At 54.7% G+C, this 22,998-nt stretch overlaps 8 protein-coding genes across 8 annotated transcripts; 5 read left to right on the top strand and 3 right to left on the bottom strand.

Moving 5' to 3' along the window:
- Nucleotides 1–1,836: 1,836 nt before the first annotated feature.
- On the top strand, nt 1,837–2,334 carry PG997_014665 (uncharacterized protein; the record flags this gene model as incomplete). The annotated part of the gene is made up of 1 exon (XM_066818979.1): nt 1,837–2,334. The coding sequence occupies one exon, from the start codon at nt 1,837–1,839 to the stop codon at nt 2,332–2,334; it is 498 nt and encodes a 165-aa protein (XP_066661167.1).
- Nucleotides 2,335–4,370: 2,036 nt separating this feature from the next.
- PG997_014664 (uncharacterized protein) lies at nt 4,371–5,529 on the top strand (the record flags this gene model as incomplete). Its single annotated transcript, XM_066818978.1, has 4 exons — nt 4,371–4,439; nt 4,625–4,715; nt 4,784–5,328; nt 5,410–5,529. The coding sequence occupies 4 exons, from the start codon at nt 4,371–4,373 to the stop codon at nt 5,527–5,529; spliced, it is 825 nt and encodes a 274-aa protein (XP_066661166.1).
- A 1,144-nt stretch (nt 5,530–6,673) lies between these two features.
- On the top strand, nt 6,674–8,189 carry PG997_014663 (phosphoglycerate kinase; the record flags this gene model as incomplete). Its single annotated transcript, XM_066818977.1, has 3 exons — nt 6,674–6,739; nt 6,944–7,364; nt 7,423–8,189. 3 exons carry the CDS (start codon nt 6,674–6,676, stop codon nt 8,187–8,189), a joined length of 1,254 nt encoding a protein of 417 aa, XP_066661165.1.
- Nucleotides 8,190–9,218: 1,029 nt separating this feature from the next.
- On the bottom strand, nt 9,219–9,957 carry PG997_014662 (DSS1/SEM1 family-domain-containing protein; the record flags this gene model as incomplete). The annotated part of the gene is made up of 3 exons (XM_066818976.1): nt 9,219–9,258; nt 9,430–9,562; nt 9,822–9,957. The coding sequence occupies 3 exons, from the start codon at nt 9,955–9,957 to the stop codon at nt 9,219–9,221; spliced, it is 309 nt and encodes a 102-aa protein (XP_066661164.1).
- Nucleotides 9,958–11,358: 1,401 nt separating this feature from the next.
- On the top strand, nt 11,359–13,650 carry PG997_014661 (mitochondrial outer membrane protein iml2; the record flags this gene model as incomplete). Its single annotated transcript, XM_066818975.1, has 2 exons — nt 11,359–13,235; nt 13,293–13,650. 2 exons carry the CDS (start codon nt 11,359–11,361, stop codon nt 13,648–13,650), a joined length of 2,235 nt encoding a protein of 744 aa, XP_066661163.1.
- Nucleotides 13,651–13,918: 268 nt separating this feature from the next.
- Nucleotides 13,919–15,859, bottom strand: PG997_014660 (uncharacterized protein; the record flags this gene model as incomplete). Its single annotated transcript, XM_066818974.1, has 9 exons — nt 13,919–14,050; nt 14,135–14,198; nt 14,304–14,371; nt 14,452–14,473; nt 14,551–14,726; nt 14,776–15,102; nt 15,181–15,321; nt 15,445–15,553; nt 15,648–15,859. 9 exons carry the CDS (start codon nt 15,857–15,859, stop codon nt 13,919–13,921), a joined length of 1,251 nt encoding a protein of 416 aa, XP_066661162.1.
- Nucleotides 15,860–16,899: 1,040 nt separating this feature from the next.
- Nucleotides 16,900–18,835, bottom strand: PG997_014659 (Trichothecene C-15 hydroxylase; the record flags this gene model as incomplete). Its single annotated transcript, XM_066818973.1, has 6 exons — nt 16,900–17,059; nt 17,149–17,315; nt 17,401–17,715; nt 17,801–18,087; nt 18,149–18,653; nt 18,746–18,835. 6 exons carry the CDS (start codon nt 18,833–18,835, stop codon nt 16,900–16,902), a joined length of 1,524 nt encoding a protein of 507 aa, XP_066661161.1.
- Nucleotides 18,836–20,235: 1,400 nt separating this feature from the next.
- On the top strand, nt 20,236–22,468 carry PG997_014658 (uncharacterized protein; the record flags this gene model as incomplete). The annotated part of the gene is made up of 3 exons (XM_066818972.1): nt 20,236–20,766; nt 20,834–20,941; nt 21,026–22,468. The coding sequence occupies 3 exons, from the start codon at nt 20,236–20,238 to the stop codon at nt 22,466–22,468; spliced, it is 2,082 nt and encodes a 693-aa protein (XP_066661160.1).
- Between the last annotated feature and the right edge of the window lie 530 nt (nt 22,469–22,998).

Here is a 22,998-nt window from a genome sequence, read left to right as displayed (position 1 = left end):
ACTGTGTTCCAAATCGTCCAATGCATTCACATGTGGTTTCTCGCAACAATACGATGCATTCACTTATTCATTCGACAAGAGCTGGGTTGGTCATTGGGCCTCATTTTGCTTTCCGCTAGCTATCCGGGAAACAACCTCCCGCCAAAAGCTTGGGTTCTTATTCATCTCATGTTCAGCACCGTTTAACCTTATCGTTCGTGAAACATGCCTTGGCAGCGGCATGGATGTAGAAACATTTGATGAGTTCGAATACGATTTGCATAATAAGTAATCGGATGTCTCAAGCCCGAAGACCAATTCTATTGTTTCTTGAATAATGGCAAAAGTCGACGCTGTTACTACGAATCTCCATCGACGTGCTGTATCGTGACTGCCGTACAGAACAGTGAATATTATGTCCAAGAAGCATTAGCGCATCACCTTTATGGTGCGCTTAATATACAGGGTTGCTACCTTTGCAACTTTGATATGGATGGCACATCACCCGACGGTGGTGAATTCCATAACATCGACCACATGCCATAAATGCGGTGGACAATCCTAGGTTGCAATGTAGCTACTAAAGGCTACCTTCTGTCGCCTGCGTATTCTTAACGAAACGTTAGGAAGCCCAACAGCAGCGCTCGGGATATTACATGCACGTCCATTTAAGAATTCAACCCAGCTGCCAGGGGAATCTCGGTTGGTGGACGTCCCTGCACTTGGCAAGGCTTAATTTGGAGGGGTTTTCCAAAAAGACTATCTAGCACAGCTTCCGTGGGAAATCAAGAGGCGACTTCAGGATTGTCATACCAATGGCCGTTACCTCAAAATGGGGTTGCATCATCAAGCATATATCAGTGAGGCTTGGGGTGCGATTCTGGGTCGAGCTGGTCTCCTGAAGTATTGACCTTTTTTTTCTTTTTGTTCTTTTGCTTTTCGACTCGTCTCCTGAAGTATTTGTAGCCCAAATATGGCCGTCGTTGAAAATTCATTGGCAATTCACAACTCTTAAACCAGAGAATGTCATGGCTATCAATACTTTTCGACACGGTCCGAAAGTCCCAGCGTAAGTGCCATGTCAGGATCGCTCCACAGGGTAGCTGTGGTGCTCGGTTTCCTCGGTGGGTAACCTCTATACCTATCGTGTAAGTGACTCGGCTATATTGCGACCCAATTGGATGCGATTCTACGCCAATCCTAGCTGAAAGGTGGGCTGTATATACAAGGCTATCAAATTGTATAGGCGACTGCTACCCATCCATGATTGCCTTGGGCCTATTTCGTGGGTGAGTGCACGTCATGGTAGGCAAACCATATTAACCGGGCCGTATTAGGAGAGTGACGTCGAATCAACGCAATCAACCAAAAGGAGTTGACAATCACAGTGAAGATTAAAACATGCAAGAGGGATGGATTGTGCAACATCGAGAAAACTGCTCAAACTGGATCACGACCTTGTTGGATTGGACCATTGAGGCCATAATACCGGCTGCCTTCAAAACCCAAAGCTCCGACTCGGCGTGCCTGGCTCCCATGGATCGAGCAAATGCTGAAGACACAGCATTCAAGAGTAGCCAGGAATATAATAAACATATCATCTCTGCTTCCTCCGAAATAAAGCTCTGCTTCCTCCAAAATAATGCAAGGCATGCGTATAAAAGGCTGCCACCCTTCTCTGACCCCTGATTGTTTGACCAACGACACCTTCATAACGCATCCTGACCTCCCAAGATCCGAAATACCGATTGATTCAAATTCGACAAGATGCATCTACCCGGCTGTCTAAGCATCGCAGTCGCAGCATTGCTGCTGCCCTCGAGGTGAGTAAGAAGAGTCCGCCACCACTCCCCCACCATGGGCCTTATTCTCTCCCCTCGCACCCGCCTCGGCCGAGGGACAATCGCCACTAACAGCGCCGCCTCCCTCCCGCAGCATCGTAATGGCTTCACCTACAAAGGGGCCCCATTCCACTTCCAGCGTACCTATGCGGCCAGTCATCTCCACTTACCCGCCCCGGCCGTCTTCGTCTTCGTCGTCGTCGTCGTGCACGAGCCTGGCCGCCGAAACGGTCACGACCACGCTGCCGGTCTTTGGCGGCGTCTGCAAGAAGAAGAACATGATGAAGGGGAGGCGGTACGTCTGCCCCGACCCCACGAGCACCTGCAGCCCCGGCGAGCCGACGCAGGCGCCGTATCCGTCGCACACGGTGACGGAGGATTGCACGCCCACCGTGGTGGTGCGCCGGACGTGCGGGTGCCCCTCGTGCACGCTGCCGCCTGCTACTACGGCGACGGCGACGGCAACCGCCACTGCTGTCGCGACCCAGTCGACATCGTCCACAACATGGATTAAGTGTCCTTCGTGCACGTACTCGTCGCTAAGGTCCACGCCGACGGTGGCTGCCACTACCGTTGCGACCGAGACACCAGCATCGACCTATCTGGTGATTCGGCCTATCGTTGTAAATGAGTAAAGGGTGTTTGTGTGTGTGGCATGATGCTGAAATGGGAGCGGGCAATTGTCGCGTATCTTGATTAGCTTTTGCTACAAACAAACCGGCTGGTTTTGTTTGTTTTCGTTGTCATTTGGTATTGACAGCGAGCGGTGCATTCAAGGGGCGTACGTCAGGTTGGGAAAACGGCAGGCGGGCGCTTTTTGATCCCGACAACCAACCAGCTCATACTTTTTACTTTCTAATTGAATCCAATTGGTTTTTGGACCCCTGACGTTTTCGATTGCTGTCTGTTTGGAAGTCGACTGAGTCGTGAGCGACGAAATCGACGGATGTTGTTCGTTGTATGAAGCACGGTTGCATGACAGGCGGGCAAAATCATTGCAGTAAGATGTGTAACTCTGAGTCTTCTCACGTAGGACCAGGTGAAATCTACCGGTTTCATTTGCACGTCCTGTCAGCATGAGAAGCACATAACGCGCATAAGCCAGGGCTGACTGGAGCCCAATCCTTATCATCCGGATGCCATTTGATCGCAGTCCATCTGATCTTCAAAAAGCGTGAAGTTATTGCTTTGCTTTTGGGTTTGAAAAGAGTTCGTTTCATGGAGCAGCATGCCATCATCCATGTCGACAGTTTTACATTTGATAAAGTCTCATTGGTGGGATAGTCTCTGGAGGTTACTGCTGGACGTGGGGTTGCCAACCGTTTGTCAGGTGCAGATTCCAGCATGTATGTGTGGCAGTATCTAATTTCAGACATCTGCACCGAACTGACGAGCATGGCGGACTCGTGTTGGACGGGGCCTAATGTCTTGAACCTTGGGTGGGATTTGCCCACTAGGGGCATTGTGGTAGTGATCTTCCACTATATCTGGAGTCGAATCTTACGTTGCCCGTCTCTGATCACCCATCTCGATTTCAGAAGGATGCAAAGCAATATAGACAGAAACAGAGACGTTGTCTCCTCGAGACAGTCCGGTTGATAGATATATAATCGGGAGTGAGGTTGAAGTGATGTTGGTGGTGGCATGTCGTCGTTCACGTCGAAACGTGTTGCACCAATGTTGCAGGCTGCTCGGGCGCTAATCGCACCCGGCCAGGCGCTAATAATAAGTGACCGGCATATGTGGCCTGGCTTGCGACAGCGCAACTGCACTGGCCCCAGGCTGGGCAGTACGCCAGGCCTTACAGGCCGCAAGGCACTCAATCACCATGTCACTCGAGACTCATTCGCTCTCAATCCCATTGTCAAACTAGCTCCGACCACCCTCCCATTTGCCTGGGCTTGCTGCACTGCCTGCTTTCATCAGCCAATTAATCCCCTTTAGCTGAGCGTCAGGTAAGATTCCAATTCGTAGAGACAACCTTACACCCTTTCTCCCTCCAACTTCTTCTTCCTGTCATTTCCCTCACCAGCTAGCTACCACACGTCGCTTCTCGAGAGTGCGACAACAAATTGATCTGATTTGACGCTACTTTGCTTCCCCCTCCACGAGCTCATCGATCGAATCGACCTCCTCGCTACCCATCGAAATTGACGTTACGGGAGAGAAGACAAAGAGGAGAGAGACTCCAGCGCCAGAGTGCACTCGTATCGCCCGAATCGGACCTTTAGCCCCGCTTGCGACTTGCGACAAGTGCTTGGCCTGGGCTTTTCGATCGTCTGCACCCCCGGAAATTGACCAAATTGTCAAACTGTCGTCATAGATGGGCAGCCCCAGGACCCGGTTCCAACCCAGCACGCCGTTCTGAATCCAACTCGCTGCGAAAATCTACGGAGCACCTTCGTCACCGGCGAGCGAAAAACAAGCGACACGCAACGCAACGCTTAGCATTTTTCTTCTCTCTAAAGCTCCAGTGCCGAGGGCCGGTGTCCCGTAGTCGTAAACCCCGAAAAGATAAAACACAAAGGCCAACCTCTCCCGCCGCTCAAGATGACCTGGGAACTCACACGTCGCCGCGTTGCAAGGGCGGTTAATAGCAAGTTCATCTTCGGTCGAGTCGTGAGTTCCTGCTCTCCCGTCCTCTAGTCCACGCACATGTCTTGTCCGTCGCCGACCACTGCAATAGACCCAGACGATCTCCAATCCTTCCATGGCATCATTGACTGGACCCTACTCTGCTAGCAGCATCGTTCCTACATCTCCCAAATACCTAAGCTGACCATCTTTGTCTCACCACCTTTTAGCCACTTCTCCATACCGTTATATTCTTTATCGAAATGACGATCGTAGCGAGGTTGATGTCGAGGTTCAATGCCTACTATGACGAGCGACCAAGTACGTTGTCCCCAATTCGGGTCCCCATAACCAGTCCTCTATTCGGCATGCTGACTGTATCGCCGCAGTTCTCACCATGATGGTGACCAATGCCGTCCTCGGAGGCATCGCCGATACTGTCGCCCAAACCATCACATCCGTCCGCGAGCGTGCTCTCCATAAGAAAGGGGGCTTGAACAAGAACGATAACATCGCCATTGAAATCCACGATCTCGATCGCAAGAACCCCTTCTACGAGCGCGACCTGATCCCCGACTCGAAGCTGCTGCCGCCGCCGTTCGACTTCGAGCGCCTCACTCGCTTCATGGCGTACGGTTTCGCCATGGCGCCGCTGCAGTTCAAGTGGTTCGGGTTCCTGTCGCGGACGTTCCCAATCACCAAGGCGAGTGCGTTCGGACCGGCCATGAAGCGTGTGGCCTTCGATCAGCTCATCTTTGCGCCTTTCGGTATCGCATGCTTCTTTACCGTCATGACGGCTGCCGAGGGCGGTGGTAAGCGCGCCATTGCGCACAAGTTGAGGGACATGTACATCCCGACGCTGAAGGCCAACTTCCTCGTCTGGCCGGCCGTGCAGGTCATCAACTTCAGGCTCATGCCTGTGCAGTTCCAGCTGGTAAGTGGCACAGCTCTATTATCAATCACCACCGTGAACTTCTCTTGTCGGAGTGGAGACTGACCCTGATGGCGCTACTAGCCTTTCGTTTCCACTATTGGTATTGCGTGGACCGCCTATCTTTCGCTGTCCAATGCGGCTGAGGACGTGCAAGAAACCACGCAGAACTCTCCACGGGCTTCGAACATTCGACTTGCCTAGGGATTATGGGGACTTCAGCAGTTCTGGATGGCCCGGTGGCCAAATCGGTTTTGGGCGACGTTTTTGCCAGCCCCGATCTTTGGAGATCATGTTATTCATCATGCGCATTGAGCCGTTGGCCGAGCGGTAAAGGACACTTTCTCGGCCCTACTACGGCTCGCGGCGTTACGGGTGTGAAATTTATGGAATCAGTTGTGCAAAGGGCATAAACGGCGTTTCCCTGTAGTTTACTCTATCCCATTTGTTACTTATGACGAAAATGAAGCATTAACCTACTATCACGGGGTTTCGCATTCGAGCAACAACGTAGACTTTGCTTTTTGCAGATGCAGCAAGACCCTGCGTACGGACGACCGGGACGCCAAGCACCGCGACGCAAAAAAAAAACGACAAGGGAGTCAGCATGCACTCTTATCAGAAACCACCAACTACGAACGCTACTGTGTCGCATCCTAATCCAATTACAGCGGACATGCGCGAATTCTATCCAACTTGACACAAATGTAGGTACTGAGCCTTTGGGGGATTGCATCCAGGATTGGGAAGGGAATCTAGAATCGGCCAAGACAAACCGGCGGAGTCCGACTGGGTGAGTCAAGGGCCCAACCAGAGCCGGAAGCAGCAGCAATCGGCAGAATCAAGCCATCGCGAAGGTTCCAATACTGTTGGGCAGGGCGAGATTTGGCCAATGTGGCTGGATGGCCAGCAAAATGGTCCGATATACAGTAAACATCTGGCAAGTTGAAACTGGCAAGCTAAGAAGGACCGAGTGAGATGTCACGTCACTAAGGCACGGCAAGCTCCAGCGTGAACATATCACCCCACCATGCCACTGGCTCGAGAGGGACGGCTTTTGGCGCGACAGTCCGACAGAGCGTGAGAGGCAGAGGCAGAGGCAGAGGAGCAGGAGCAGGAGCAAGACCCTGGGCTGGGAGCTGCAGCCTGCCCCTCACCTCCCGACCCCGACAAGGCCGCCAGCCCGCCCGTTTGCTGCAGGCCAATCCGTCGACTGCGTGCTTTTCCCTTCCGTCGAGCTGTTATTATTTCAACCGACGCTGTCCCTCCTCTTCCTCTCCCTCCCCTCCAGTTCTCATCCCAGAATCAAGACAACACACATCGTCGATTTTCTGCACATACCTTCATCATGTCTCTGTCAAGCAAGCTCTCCATCACTGATGTCGACCTGAAGGGCAAGCGGGTGCTCATCCGTGTAAGCAAATGACCCCTACTCTCTGCCCCTCCACCCCGCCATCCCAAGTTGCTGAGCAGCAAGATGCCAATCACCACGACTTCGCTTCGCTTGACGCGCTCTCCATCCGATCCCTCAGCATGGTCTACCATGCCAGATACCAACCAACCTTACCGAAATATGTCTGCTCGTGCATTGTGAACTGACAAAGCTCCCCTCTCCCAGGTCGACTTCAACGTCCCCCTCGATGCCGACAAGAAGGTCACCAACAACCAGCGTATCGCCGGTGCCATCCCCACCATCAAGTATGCCATCGACAACGGCGCCAAGGCTGTCGTCCTGATGTCCCATCTCGGCCGCCCCAACGGCCAAGTCAACGAGAAGTACAGCCTGAAGCCTGTCGTGCCCGAGCTCGAGAAGCTGCTGGGCAAGAGCGTCCAGATGGCCCCCGACTGCGTCGGCCCCGAGGTCGAGGCCATGGTCAACAAGGCCGACAACGCCCAGGTCGTTCTCCTCGAGAACCTGCGATTCCACCTCGAGGAGGAGGGTTCCGCCAAGGACAAGGAGGGCAACAAGACCAAGGCCGACAAGGCCAAGGTTGAGGAGTTTCGCCAGGGCCTCACCAAGCTCGGTGATGTCTTTATCAGTGAGTTTCCCTTATGATTGACTTTGCTACAACACCCATAACTAACCAATGCAACTAGACGATGCTTTCGGCACTGCTCACCGTGCCCACTCTTCCATGGTCGGTGTCAACCTGCCCCAGAAGGCCGCCGGTTTCCTCATGAAGAAGGAGCTGGACTACTTCGCCAAGGCCCTCGAGGACCCCAAGCGCCCCTTCCTGGCCATCCTCGGTGGCGCCAAGGTCTCCGACAAGATCCAGCTGATCGACAACCTGCTGGACAAGGTCAACAAGCTCGTCATCTGCGGCGGCATGGCCTTCACCTTCAAGAAGACTCTCTACAACGTCCCCATCGGCACCTCGCTGTTCGATGAGGCCGGTTCCAAGACCGTCGGCCAGCTCATGGAGAAGGCCAAGAAGAACAACGTCGAGGTCGTCCTGCCGGTCGACTACGTCACGGCCGACAAGTTCGACAAGGATGCCACCACGGGCGCCGCCACCGACAAGGACGGCATCCCCGAGGGCTGGATGGGTCTGGACTGCGGTCCCGAGTCGATCAAGCTGTACAAGGCCGCCATCGACAGCGCCGAGACCATTCTCTGGAACGGCCCGGCCGGCGTCTTCGAGTTTGAGAAGTTCGCCAACGGCACCAAGGCCACCCTCGACGCCTTCACCAACGCCGTCAGCCAGGGCAAGATCGGCATCATCGGCGGCGGTGACACCGCGACCGTCGCGGCCAAGTACGGCGCCGAGGAGAAGTGCTCGCACGTCTCCACCGGTGGCGGTGCCTCCCTCGAGCTGCTCGAGGGCAAGGAGCTGCCCGGTGTTACCGCTCTCAGCAGCAAATAGGATGCGAAGTGCCCTCCTAGCTGTCTGAAGACGAAGCTGTAATACGTTTTTGACGATTAAAAAAACAAAAGTTATGACACCTGACGATCATTAGACGAGTTGAAGAAACTCTTCCTAGGAATAAACAAAACAAAAATCCGGCAGGTAGGGAGGAAAGCCGATGGCTCTCCCTGGCAGGCATGATGTCGAGGTCCAGTAACTATAGAAACGAAATATGAACATAATACAAAATATACCCTTATGAACATGAACGACTCTTGTCCCACTTTCATTGTGCATCTTGTGACGCCTTCTCTTATTTGCCGGTGCTGTTGGGTCTCCCTACTTAAACGTGGCAGCATTGACAATATCACGTATTACCTTCATCTACGTACCGGACCAACTGAACCCATGTCCGATAAGCATAATTTCCTACTTAAGAGATTTGCCTGCTGCTCATCAACCCCTTCGTCACCTGGGAGTCAGTCCATCGGGCACGCGAGTCCCGACATGGACACCGAGCTCAACGGCGACTATATCACCTACCTACGAGACCCAATCGATATACTTCGGAGGCACACAATGTCCATTCCCATGCCTGCGCGATGGAGGGGAACGCCACATTGGGATGACAAGCGAATAGTTCTCATATGTAGTGCATCAAACTGAGACTGTCATGCAGCTTTTCATTTCATTCGTCTATTATGCTCTCTCTAGGAAGCCATGAAATCTAAGCTTCTGTTTCGCCTTTCCAGATGTTCGTCCCTCCTATCCTCATCGTGTTGATGTCAGATTGCGCGTTCGACCAAGCTTCGGGTTCCCCAAGAGCACGACGATAAGAAACAAGAGATCACCATCCTCTGCATGGCTGGCCGTTTTCTGATATGTGCTGTATTGCATTCACTCATTGGCCGTCAGAAGGCGCCATTGCGATGCAACATTCGCACAAAGCTCACGCCACGGTTCTTCGCGCATCCCTCATGCTCATCGCAATGGAAGAGGTCTCGAGTTCTCTGTGCGGGGTCGAAGTCTTCCTGACTAAGGCTGATCCTATCTTCGCTTCGCGGCGTCGACCTTCTTCAACTCTTCTCTGTGGATGGGCACGTACGACTCTGGTTAGCATGATTTCTCCTACTGCTACAAATGGAAAGCTTGGGGGTGTAAAAGTTGTGGATAGCACAGTGATGGAAGGGAGTTGGGTTCTTGCGCATGGCAGCACGCGGGGTGGCAGGGAAAATGGGAAGAGGGCAAGATTACTCACCGTAGCTGTGCCGAGAAGTCATCGCTTGTGTCATCATCGTCCCAGCTCTCCTCCCAGAGGTGGTCGGCCGCTGTGCCGCCGCTCGCAGTGTTGCCTTGTTGATTGGCGGCTTCGGTCTCCTCGGCTGGCCAGTCTAGAGAAAGAGGGTGTTAGTTACATTGATAAACGTTTGTTTGCTGGGGTTCATGCTGTGTTCGTGCGACATCGATGATTGCATTCATTGGAGGGTATGTGCAAATTGTAGCTCAGCCGTCTCCAGCCAGTCGCATGGGAATGCTAGTGACAGTGCTGCGACACTTGGGGGCAGGAGTGTGTGCTTTGCTGTTGGGAGACGCGGGCAAACAAGAAAGCCAGGAGACTCTTGCGTATTGGGGGAAACCATGATAGCGTACCCTCTACAGGGAAGTCCTCGAACTCGTCATCTTCCTCGAGGGCGCCGGCAGTCTTGGTGTTTTGTGATTGCTCGGGCTTGGAGTCGGCGGGCGTGCTGGACTTCTCGTCGGGCTTGGGTGTGCTTGTTGACGCCATGATGTGTATGTGGTATCTGGGCTATTGGTTCTTTCCTCTGGTGGGCGAGAAAAGGATGATGCTAGATGTGTTGTCGTTGTTGTTTGTGGTTTGGTCGCACCGTGGTTCGCGGGATTGCTGGCTATGGGATCGAAAGTGTGGTGCAACTGGCTGACAAGGCTGGGCCGGTTGGGATTGGGTGAGGCTATCAGAGAGTGGGAAGCGTTGATTGACTGATTGCTTGATTACCTGAGCGGTAGGGAAGGAGCTTCCAGCAGAGCTTGGGCCCCTCAAGCCCCTCAAGCCGCATCATGGTTTAGGTACCTGGCAAGCTGGCCGCAGGCTTAGCCCGCCTAAAAGCTCGGCGTACGGCGACGACAGTGACCGACCATGTTGGTTTTGGGCCAATCAAGCTGCAAAGCCTGTTTCGGCTACAATCTGCGTTCAAGTTGGTGCTACACTGCCTGCACTGCCAGATTTGGATTCTGGCGCAAGTCAAAGTCAGATAGGCTCGCAAGTCAAGCAGCCTACCTGGCTGCCTTGCGCCCCGATTCAGCCTGTTTCGTTTTCGTTATTAGTGAGCACCCAACAGCGGAAATTCGAACCGACGAAAAGTCAATGCGATAATATTGTGCCATTTCTTTTACTTGCGGTGTTGTTTTGTCTGATTGTTTCCTGGCAGAGAGCGAGCGAGCACGAGACCTAAATCGCAATTTCATCCCACCCAGCTGCTGGATTGCCTATTTCGCAAGCCTGCACATCCAAGTGCCAGCCAACTTGCTGACTTCGGCTGCTTGTCATGCTGCCGACCGCTGTTTGATTTCTTCCAATTGGCCGCTGACTTGGGCTTACGGAATCCCGGGGCTGACTCGATGACATTGCTTTGTTCTCTAACACCCACTTGCAGCCTGGCGGGGTCTTTCTCGCGAAAGAGTCAAGACGTCATCCCCACGGAGGTGATACATGGATCTACAGGCACACCCTACAACTTTCATCTCATGCTCTAATTGCGGATACGCTCGAGACGGGTCCTTCACAAACACGCATTTCGGCGTATCATCACCCTGCGCGAATAACACATACCTTGCTACATACGCATTGGCTTCCTACGCCAAGTTCTCGTCGCCATAAACGTGTCTCTCGTGTCCCATTGAACCGGAACCTCCCTTTCTCGCTTTCACCCTGCCTGGCGCTCGGATTTACCGGACTATCGCCAGTCCTAGGAAGACACAAAAAGACCCCTAAAAGACGCCCCACAACCAAGGACGCACCGGATAGCCCTTCTCCTTAAACGCTACGCTCGGTAGCTCCGTCCGACCAGATTTCCCGGCCTTTTGGGATCTCCGCAGCGGTCAAACATCCTCTGATCTTTTCCCTCTTTCATTCTTTACCACATCGGACTTGGACCAGGCGCAATTCACGATGAGTTTACGCAGCTGGTTCCGGGGCGCCACGCCTCGATCCACCGCCAACCCTAGCCCCTCCGAGTCGCAGATCGATCTCCAGGCGGCCGAGATCGCTCAGATCCAGGATGCTATGACCAGCGCGGCCAAGATCATGAACGACGACATCGATGGGGCCGAAATCGACCTGAAGAAGGGGAGCTCGCCTTATCATGACTTGGGTCTGGGCATCACCACCTTCATGCGGAGTATTCTCGGCTTTGAGAAGGAGATGATGGCCGAGGCTAGCAAACGGCTAGCCAACTGCGAAACTAATGCCTGGAATGAGATGAAGAAGGCACAGAAGGACGCCGCCACGAATGGGCAAGCAGCAAAGATCCATCCCCCCGGCAGTCAGTATGCTCTGGTGCATGCGGAGGCGCAGCTGATGAGCGCCGTCGTCGGTGTGCTGCACGAGAGTTTGACAGAGGGCCTCAAGGGCTTCTACAAGCTGCGCAAGGCTTTCTTGACTCTGGACTCGATCATGGAGGCCGAGACGGCGTACCTCAAGGCGAAGGGGCTGCACACCGAGTCCACCGGAAGCAAGAGTTCGTTGCCAAGCGCAGCCGCCAAGGAGACAGCAACTCCCAATGCTGCATCGAGCGGCGACCAGACTGAGGACTCTGATCTCGATTTTGTCGATGCCGCTGAAGAAGGATTGCCCGAGTCCCAGAAGCCGGCGCAGTACCAAGGTCACGTGGAAATCGAGGGGAAACTGAAAGACCTGTCAATTGCCGATGCACAGAAGCCCGCCGATGAGCAATGGGGCAAAGGCCCAAACTCCGACCTATTTACCGATCCCATTGACGCCTTCGTACACAGTGGAGCCAACATGTGTTTCGGCGTTCTTCTGCTAATCATCTCCATGGTCCCGCCGGCGTTCTCTCGGCTTCTCTCCATAATAGGTTTTAGGGGCGACCGCGAACGGGGCGTGACCATGATGTGGCAAAGCACGCGGTTCGATAACATCAACGGTGCGGTGGCAGCTCTTGTTCTTCTGGCATACTATAACGGTCTGTTGGCTTTTGCCGATATTCTGCCATCCGAGGAGGAGACGGAGCGAGGCGCTATCGTCGGCTACCCCAAAAAGCGATGCGCCGAGCTGCTTGCCAAGATGCGAACACGCTACCCGGATTCGAGGCTCTGGCGTCTCGAAGAAGCCCGTGGCCATTCTAACAGCAAGGACTTGCACGGTGCTATTAAGATTCTGCTCAAGAACACCGACTCCAAGATGCGCCAAGTTGAGGCTCTCAACGCATTCGAGCTCTCTCTAAACACCATGTTCGTCGGAGATTACCCGGCGACTCGGGACAACTTCTTACGTTGCATTGAACTCAATGACTGGAGCCACTCACTGTACTACTACTTTGCGGGCTGTGCCGAGTTGGAAACCTACCGCAGCGCTTTCCACGCGAAGGTCAAGGATGAGACCCAAATCGCTCTTCACAAGAGGAAGGCCGAGGAACTTCTGCTGAAGGGCCGCAGCACCGCTGGTATGAAGCGCTTCATGGCCCGGCCCATGCCCTTCGAAGTCTATGTTTCCCGGAAGATCAGCAAGTGGGAGGAGCGCCAGAAGCTGCTGGGGATTGACTTCGTCGATGCGGCAGGCTTGAGCCCGGGTCAGGAGATGGTCTTCCTCTGGAACGGTACCAAGAAGATGGCGCAGGCCGAGCTTGACCTCTCCGAGAAGATGCTGAGCTGGGATCGGCTTACCGCACCCGAGGAGGCCAAGGCTAAGATCATGGCAGAATGCGATGAACAAGTCATTCGGGATGTCTGCATGGCCGCTATTCGGAGATGCGGAGGTCAGCTGGATGAGGCTGAGAGTCTACTGACTGGTGCCCTTGAGATCGATAGGTATTTAACCCTTGCTCCAATTAACCTTTTAGATTTATTACTGACACAGCGACTCAGGAACCTCTTCAAGGGACCGCTCAAGGATGATTGGGCCCAGCCGGCGGCCGCTTACGAAATGGCAGCCGTGACCTGGTGGAGGGTCCAACGGAAGAAGTCGGAGAAGTCGGAGAAGTCGGGAGGATCCGCGCCGGCGAGTAACGGACAACAGGCCGACGCGCAGAGCGTCAGCAGTAAGAAGGAGCCCCTATCAGACACAGAGTGGCTCAAGAAGCAGACCGCTTTGTGTGAGGAGTGGCTCGAGAAGGTAACGAACTGGGGATCCTTCACTCTTGACGCGCGTATCGGCATGCGCGTACAAACGGGCAAGGATACACTAAAGTGGTATAAGCGGGAGCAGGGCTGGGAGAGCGTATAGAGAAAGGGGGCTTTGTTGGGATATTACGATACACAACTCTCCGAGCGGGACTTTGGGTTTCATTTTGGAATATTAGAGGCGCTCGGTGTTTTTAGAGCCTAGTACGGGCCATGTAAAGACAAGCTTGCTTGGGTTATTATATAAGAACCTGTCTGCTGCACACGCGGCATCGAACTTTGAGGTGAAAGCATTCTGTTGTTTCTTCAATCTTTCCCACTTGTACACGAAATTAGGGTAAAGACTCGAACACCAAGTGGCTGCCTTTGTTTTACTTGTAAAAGTAACAGAGCGGACCCGCGGTCGTGCTCATCATCTCCCTCATCGTTGTGGGAGGCCCGGCCCAACCGATGTTGATCACGTCGTCCATAGTCGTCAAGGGAGACGGCGGCTCGTTGTTCCACTGTGACCAGCTTTTAGTTTTCCTGTGTACTAAGCTGCGAAGGGGACGAGTCGCTCCAGGAAAACGGGTAGGAGGGAGACGTACCGTGGTATGACCGTATGGACCCTCGTCGAGAAGGACAGTACGGTTCTCGGGGTCGATGGCTTGCCTAAATGGTTCCACCACGTCGTCAACAACGGCGTTCTGGTCTCTCGGAGAAAACTCCGTGGCCCGCGGAGTGCGGGCTGGAAGGAATGGTTGGGGTTGTCCTTACCACAGTGTCCACATTCGATCCATGTTGCCATGGTGAACCCAGAAAGCTGGCTCAGCTGGGGAAACCCACTATCCGGTCGTACATCAGTCGTCGTCACTTGTCTTGCGAGAAAGTAGTAAAAGTGACATGAAGTGGACTAGAGACTCACCAAATCGCCACCGGGGTCGCCGCTACGAGTATGTCAATATCAGCTTGACTAGTAATGAAAACGACATAAACATAGGGAGGACCCTCTCGGATCACTTACTTGATTGTGTAATGTCCGCCACCGTGCGGACCAATCTCACCATTGTTGAATCCGCCCTCTGATAGAAACCGGTACTCCGTGATGTTCGGCTTCCGAAGGAGATCTGATTTTGCCGTCCCAAAGGGAGGGAATGTGTCAGCCACATACACGAACACATTCAACAAACACCCCCAACCCTATCGACAAATCAAGTACTCACCCCAAACCGTGGTCCAATTAGCATACCGCTCCCCAATAGCCGGCCCCACATCCCGCCTCAGCCGCCGCGGATTGTACCCGAGCCCGTCGCTCCGCGGGTTCGGCGGCGACCCGCCCGCGAGCTCCGCGATGGGGCCCAGGTTGACCGTCATGTTGGCGAAGGGCCCCGTCGTGACGAAGCCGCCGCCCAGGCCGCGCGGGAGCGTGAAGGGGTCGCCCGTCACACCTTCGGGTAAAGTGACGACCGAGGCCGGCAGGTCCGGGTCCCATTCCCCGTTGCCGCCGAGGCTGTAGGGGTCGCCGTTGAAGATGGGGAGTCTTGGGGGCGGGGGCGTATTTGGGCCAGTCCCAGTACTGGACGGGGGAGAGTGATTATGGTTCAGTCTATCGGATACATGGTAGAGATATGAGAGGCAGTGGGGAAGAGCTTACCGGCTGGTATCCTTTGTAACCGCACTCGTCTCGTAGAGCGGTCTCGTACGTGTAGATGAACCAGCGGTGCCAGGCCATGAAGTTGCCGGTGTAGTGCGCGTCGAGGGTGTGGTTGATGTGGGTCACGACGAAGTCATCATACTAAAGGGATCGTTGTTAAACATTCATTCAACGCGACTATTCCTGTGGCTCGGAAGGCCAAAGGATGGCACGGAATAAAGAGGCGCGGGGATGTTCATGAAAATGGGATAGAGTAATACTTACGCGGGACTTGGCTCCAGGTGCATAGTCCGATGGGGTGTTGGCGGGAAGGTTCATCAGGCATTGGACCGCCTTGACGTAGTCGAGTCTCTGGTCTTTCGAAAGGTCGCCGCTGCAGTCACATGTTTAGTCTCTGGTGGTCGTTGTTTTCCGAGGTGTCGTGCTGTCAGTAAGACCAGAAGAGAGAACAAATGGTATTCACGTACTACTCTTGTCGGTAGACAATGTTCTCCGTAGTGCATTCGAAACTCTTATCACGGCTTTCGAGTTCCGCGAAGGCCTTTCGCTCGATGGCGGCCACAAGTTGCTTGACCTCCTGCTCGGCAGTGGACAGATCATCGTCCCGGGATTGCAACACCGCTGCTCCGGTAGCCAAGCTGGCCAATGCCGCAACGCCGACGACCTGTGAAAGCTTCATGTTGAGATACCCGATGGCTCTTGAGGTCTGAAGGCCTCCGGTTGCTCGATATGGGGACGAAAGCCGTTGCAGATAATAGGGATAATCCCGGATCATCACCCCTATTTATCTAAATCATGCGGGGTTTTCCTTCTTCTTTCTTTTCATCTCGAGGCCGAGATCTCTCCTTCCTAAAAGTCTAAGACAACATATTCGACTGACGAATCATTGTGCATTCGGTCAGCAAGATGCGAATCGTGCATCGCATGCATCGCGATGTCCAGTCATGGCTATAGGCACCCGACGCCCGGATCACCTAAGACTTGTTGGATACGACTCTGACTACAGGCAAGAGAAAACCTCCGCTCGGTCAGTCGATCCAGGCCCCTGTGTGACACAGAGTCCGGCAGGCCAAGAGCTCGCTTAGCGCCGTCAGCGTCGCACGGATTCAGCCACCGAGCGCCCCTATTCGTGCAGTGTGCAGGCCAGGGGGCCGGCATATGTCTGATTGCTTGTCTGGCTTGACCTTGCATTTTTCGAACCCGGTTTCTAACGGCTTGTGCCAATTTGCAGATATTGGTTGTCTGCAACAGCAAATACTATACGAACCCGAGAGCCCGGGATGCGCAGTTCGTATACGACCACACCACTACTACCAGAATCTGGTGATGCTTTCACACTGACGGACTCGGCTGTCTGTAGCTTGGTCCATGGTCTAGCTTAACCGCAAGACAGCTCCTGAACCAAGAAGGAATACTCAGTAAGTTCAAACAGATATCGCTTTTAGCTAGAATATCGAAACATAGTTTCATTCCGATCTGTCTGGGTTTTCCGCCTCGAAGTAGCCCAAACCACGAACTACTTTGGAGAGTCATGGTAGTCAATAACCCTTACAGCACCTCTCTCTCCTAAAACCCCGAGTTGCATTGTCCATTCGGTATGACGTATTGATGACATCCATCGCAATATCTTTCCCGTGAATATTTTGACAAAAGCAAAGACGCAGTCCTGAACATTCGGTGATACATCTGGAACAAGTTCGTTTTCTTGGTGACCCGCGTCTAGAACTTGCGCGGCGTCAAGGCGACCTCCAGCGGCGGCTTCTCCCAGAGGAAGTAGACTTTGTTGTCCTCGACCCAGTTACTGCTCTGCGGCGCGATGCTCAGGTCGAAGTTCCAGATGATGCGCGCCAAGATCATGCGCATCTCGGCGTAGGCCAGGCTATTGTTCATATGTCAGAAGACGAATACTACAAACGAGGAAACGAGATGCAGGCAAGAAGGGAACAGGTGGTACAGGGGATGACCTACTTCTTCCCAATACAGTTACGCGGGCCCAGGGAGAAAGGCTGCACGGCGTCGAGGCGGTCGGTCTTGAACCGGGGGTCGCCGAGCCAGCGCTCCGGGACAAAGGACTTGGGCTCGGTGATCCAGCCGGGGTTGTTGTATACAGCCCACTGCCAAATTTCCACGACCGTCTGGTAGGAACCACACTCATAAGCTCTCCATCACAATACACAAAAACAGGGAAGTGGAATGGGACAGGTCTTCATTGTTACTTACATCCTCAGGCACGAAGTGATCAATAATCGTATCCCCACCCTTAGCAATCTTCCGCGGGCTGCCGCCGGGCACCGGCGGGTAGATGCGCAGGGACTCGTCGAGGACGGCGAGCAGGTAGGGCAGGTTGGAAGTGCCGGCGATGCTGATGTCGTCTTCGGTCGGGAAGGCGGCGCGGACCTCGGCCGTCAGCTTCGCGAGGGTCTCGGGGTGCGTCGCGAGCTGGTATGTGGCGCCGGAAAGAAGCGTCGCTGTCGTCTCGGAGCCGGCGATGATGAGGAGGGAGCAGGTGGAGGCCATTTCTTCAAAGGTCATTTCCTAAAGGGGGTTGGTCAGCATTAGCGAGAGCTCGGACAGAAGAGAAAGGGTCATGCAGGGTAGGGAGGGTATGGGTTTCACGTACGCCGGCTTTGGTTCCTCGGGCATGTAGCATCTTGTCGACGAAGTCCGGGCGGTCGGTGTCGGTGTCCAGTCTCTTCCGCAGGCTCCGCATCGACAGGTCTCGGTGCTCGGCCCATTTGGTCCGCACCTCGGCCGGGACCAGGCGCTGCAGGATGGGGGCGACGAAGGGGTACCGGTTGGCGTTCACGCCGAACGACAGGTTCTTGATGCTGCCAAAGATGTTGGAGACCCAGGGGTGGTAGGCGTTAGTGTCTAGAGATCCGAAGGGCGCGCCGAAGGACAAATCGCCTGTGATATCATGTCGTTAATTACTGCATCGCTCGGAAGAGTAGCTGCCACATCCACTTACCTATGATATCAAACGTGGTCCAGTTATACCACTTCAGTATATCGACGACCTTGGTCTGGCCGGCACACTCCCTCTTGAGCCCCGCGAACAACTTATCGATATAAATCTTGATGAGGGGCTCCTGCTCATACATAGCCTGCGCCGAGAAGACATGGGCCAGGATGCGTCGGAACCGCGCATGCTTATCGCGGTCGGCCCCAATAATATTGCCGGCATTGGCCGCGACGTGGAGGGGGTCCTTGCCGTGCTCCGGCTGGCCCGCGTGGCGGTGGCCGCGCACCTGCTTCATGCCGTCCGGGTGGTTGATGGAGATGATCTCGGGCGCCACGCGCACGATGGGGCCGTACTGCAGGTGCAGTGCCAGCATGCGCTTCTGCGAGACGCCCGAGAGCTGGTTGCGGGTGTACGGGATCCGCGTCGCGGCCCAGAGCTTGGGGCCGGGGAACTTGCGCAGCGGGTGCAGGAGAAGGTTGTACAGGACGAGGCTTACCAAGTATACGACGGCCTGTTGACAGTGCGATTTTTGCTGTTAGAATTGCACATATCACCTATCAGGGTTCGACGGGAATGATAGCGTATATAAGAGAGCACACATACCAGAGCGAACGAGACGGCCATGGTGGTCCCTGCCATCTCGAGAGGCGAGGACAGCATCCTGTCTCGGAACTGGTGTATTGCATCTGCCATGTTCGCAAAGTATCAATACAATGGAAACTTGACTGACTGATGATGAGATGCGATGATGCAGACTTTGGGAAGTAACGAGAGAGTCCTCCCCTTAAGTACCTGGCCTGGCTTTGGCCAGTATACACGATGGATCATTGGAGTATGCAACGATGGAGTCCTTACATAACGGGCGGGAAGAGACCCGAGATTCCTGGGCACAGATTGTGGAGATGGACACGGCAGTTGACGCTGGCAGGCTGGACGTGGTGGTCGGAGGCGTGCATAAAGGCAGAATTTGTGCGTGCGGCTCGCGGATGCAATGGGTTCCTGTGAAGAGATGGAGTTCGTCGCCCCCTGTCAGAGCGGATCATGCGGCCTTTTGGGTAATCATCCCGGCGCAAAACTGGGGCGCAGTAGGGAGCCTGGCGAGTCTGGGAGGAGTTTTCCCAGTCGAGTCGTTCGGCGGAAATGGATCTTCACCGCCCGAAGCCGACGAGAAATATACATGGACAAGAGACAAATGTTCGCCTTGTTCTGCACGCTATTGTGCTACGGAGTACGGAATCTCGATGCCAATCCCGTAGGGCCGTTGGAGAAGGCCACGCCATCCCCTCCGGACAAGGGCATTATCGCTTATCTGGGGGACCCAGTCTGTCATTGAAACGTGCTACTAATAATACGCTTCTTCAGTGAGGTCAGGATCCCCAATCAGCCAGAATCCCTGGCGTTGCTCTGACCCCAAACATTGTCATTCGTATTGCATGCACCCGCGAAGTCGCGAGGCGCAAACGCGAAGAGCGGCAGAAGGCGATTGGTTCGTGCATCGGCTGTGGCTGCGGGGATGGATGCTGGATGCAATTCTTTGCACATCAGCACTTTATATCGAGCTCTTTCGAATTTATGCAATGGATGTATGTGATACGAGATGCTGCCGAAGATGCGTAGATGCTAAGTAATCTTTTTATTATTATTCGTAAAAGCACCTAGATGAGGCAAGGGGTCGAGTTCACGGTCTTTGCCAATGGCCTACCGATCGAACTCAAGAGGTTAAACATGTGCAGAAGCTACTGCGAGTCAGTCAGCAAAAGAAAAACGCCTATGCCTGACATGAACACATTCTTTAGTGTTTCTTGGGGTCGGGGCTGACTCCGCACAGCGGTCCCACATTATTTGGTCCATGATCCTCCACCTTGCCGGAACTGGGCGTGATCCCACATCCGACAGCACTCTTCAGCAAACCTGGGGACAGTGGGCAATAGTATGCAAGTCTAGTCGACGATGCAACCTCATATGTGACAGATGGAAGTCCCGGATACTGACATGCTTTGACGTCACTTGCTACACTGCTATGCCCTCTTATCATCAGCTTTGACAGGTATTACCATGAGACCGGGCCCGCCCCCACAAAGTGATTAGCGATGATGATGATCCGAACCCCAGAAACCACCTCCTCGAGCTTGTCCATGGCCGAAATCTCTCCGCCACAAGAGCCGCCCCAAGAACCCTCACAGCCCGCACCGAAGCGTATCCGGCTCTCTCTCGCGTGCACAGCCTGCCGGAAGCGCAAGGTTCGGTGCGACGCCGAGACGCCCAAGTGCCGGAACTGCCGCCTCCGGGGCGACGTCTGTCAGACCACCGACCCACGGAAACCCGAGGCGTTAGTTACTCGCAAGTGGCCGGCCAAAACCAGCCGGCTGCTGGCCGAACAGGGACTTGTAGCCGACGGCGGTGATGGACATGGACAGCCAAACAGCAAGAGCCCGCGCGACGACAGCGAGAGCGTTCCGGATGTTGATACCGAAGTTCCGCAAGCCTTGAATAACATCCCCGTCAGCTTTCTGACGAGAGCATACCATGCCAACACCAAGGAGCGGGGTGGGGAGAGGTCCCTGGAGGATGCCGAGAGTCCGGATATCGTGGTCAACACCGACGAGAGCTCACATCGTGTCAAGGTTGGTTGTCCCAAGAACACCCGTGGAGGAGGAAACCGAGTGTACTAACAAACATGTGCATGTGTAGTATTTAGGTGGAAGCAGTTTGCAGTGTCTCTGCATATTTGCGGATTTGTTCCTCAAGCAAAAGGGGCTAGGTCCCGTCTCCCAGCAGTTTCGCTTCGGCATGCGCCATGTGAGTGGGCCAGCCATCTCCAACCCCATGGGGACCATCGAACGATCATCGAACCATCCCGGCTGACATAATACAAACACATAGGTCGAGGAGTTCGCCCTTCCTATCGCGGTCAGCCGGCCCAATCTGCCCTCTATTGATGTCTTGGAGGAGCATGTCCGGGTATTCTTCCGGCGCATATGGCCCCTCTTCCCGGTGGTTGACCATGAGGCGTTGATGACCGACATCCATCGCTTTTTGTCATTGCAGAATACGCCCTCCAACGGGACAGAACCGGCTCGATCTCTGGAGAGTGCGATACAACCCAGTGACGTTCCTGCTCTGGTGTCTGTTTACCTGATAATAAGCATTGCCGCAGATGAGGCTGCCGGAAGCATCACCGCGACGGGGACACAGTTCCTCGACGCTGCTTACAGCTTCTACGGGCATGTGGCGGCACTCCCATACATAGGAAGCGTCCAGGCGGCCCTTCTTCTCGTCATCACCCTGCGCGGAAGGGGCAAGGAGGGGCAGGGATGGCATCTCCTGGGCCAGGCCATCCGGACGGCGCACTCGATCGGCCTGCATCGCCACATCTCGACGCACGACACCAGGCCTAGGCGCGGAACCGTGGAACCCGGATACAAAGCCGATCTGCAACTCCATGGCCGACTCTGGTGGACCTGCTACAGCCTGGAGAAGCTGATGGAGATGGAGACGGGCCGGCCCTCGGCCATCGCGGACTACGACTGCGACCAGGTTCTTCCGCGTCAAAAATACGCGGCGCACGAGGCCCCGGACTACTTCGGGATATGGGTATCGCTATCGCAAATACTCGGGCGGATAAGTGAGCACATCTACCGGAAACGCCAGACATCGTCCTACGTCCTCTTTAATGAGACCGGTAAACTGGACAAGGCACTGACGGACTGGGCTGCCTCCCTACCCGAGAGCTTACGGCCCGGTCAAGAGACGTCGGTACTAGATCATCACGGAGACCAACAACATATCGCGGCCTTCATCAGCATCCACTACTACCAAGCCCAGATCACGCTCTTCCGCGCCTCGCTCATCTTCTCCGCCCAGTCCTACGCCGACGAGGTCCGGCTCTACCCCAACTCCCTGTCCGCCACCACGCAGGCGCGGCTGCTGCAGAGCCAGAACCTGACCATCGCGGCGTCGCGCAACCTGGCGAAGCAGGTGCTGGACCTCGCGGACAGCAGCGTCAACTCGCAGATCTTCACGCCGACGCAGCCCTTCCTCGCGGCCGTGGTGCTGGCCCTGAACATCCTGCGGAACCCGCGCAAGCGCATGGCCCGCGCCGACCTCGAGCTCCTGAGCGAGGCGACGGGCTACTGCGAGGACCAGTACCGCCGGCTGCGGCAGGACCCGGACTTCATCCGGGGGTGCACCATCTTGCGGGAGCGGGTGCAGACCATATGCCGCGACGTCGGCCGAGACCGAGACTTGGGCGATAACACCACGACTACGAGTGCGGAACATGTTCCGGACGGTGGGAGTGCTACTCGAGTAGTTCCGAGAACGTAACTGCTGGTCTACCAGACCTGCCCATATCCACAAACCTTGCTGCTGCTACTATGGGGACGGGGACGCAGCCGGACAATAGTGCGTTGTTTGATCCGTTTGCGGGTATGGCCCTGGACGAGCTGTGGCCGATGCTGGGGACCGAGTTCTTGATTGACGATAACGAGCCATTTATTCAGATGGAGTAAGGCGGCTGGGCGGCTACAGGAATGCAATTACATAGCACTATTACCAGTTTTCCAAGATCTTTGCCAATTGCTATGGAATACTCGTTACGGGATGTGTCCGGATATCCGCTATTGACTCCTTTCATAGCTATCACCTGCCGGAGTATGGCGCGTGCGCGTGGGGAATGAGACTTGGTACTGGACTTGAGTCCGGGCATGCTATTCAGTTGAAAAGCCTTGTCCGGAACAATGTATCTGGCCGTCCCGGGCATTGCCACAAAAGAGCTTCTTGCTTAGCGCGAATTACCTCCTCGCATTGACGACGAAAGGCCACGAGGTGGGATTGGAGGAGACACCGCGCGTCCT

This window comes from Apiospora hydei (assembly GCF_038363865.1).
Source record: "Apiospora hydei strain CBS 114990 chromosome Unknown utg000010l_segment0_segment0, whole genome shotgun sequence".
NCBI lineage: Eukaryota > Fungi > Ascomycota > Sordariomycetes > Amphisphaeriales > Apiosporaceae > Apiospora > Apiospora hydei.
The sequence above is the reverse complement of the archived record's forward strand: the minus strand, read 5'-3'. Positions and strand labels throughout refer to the sequence as shown.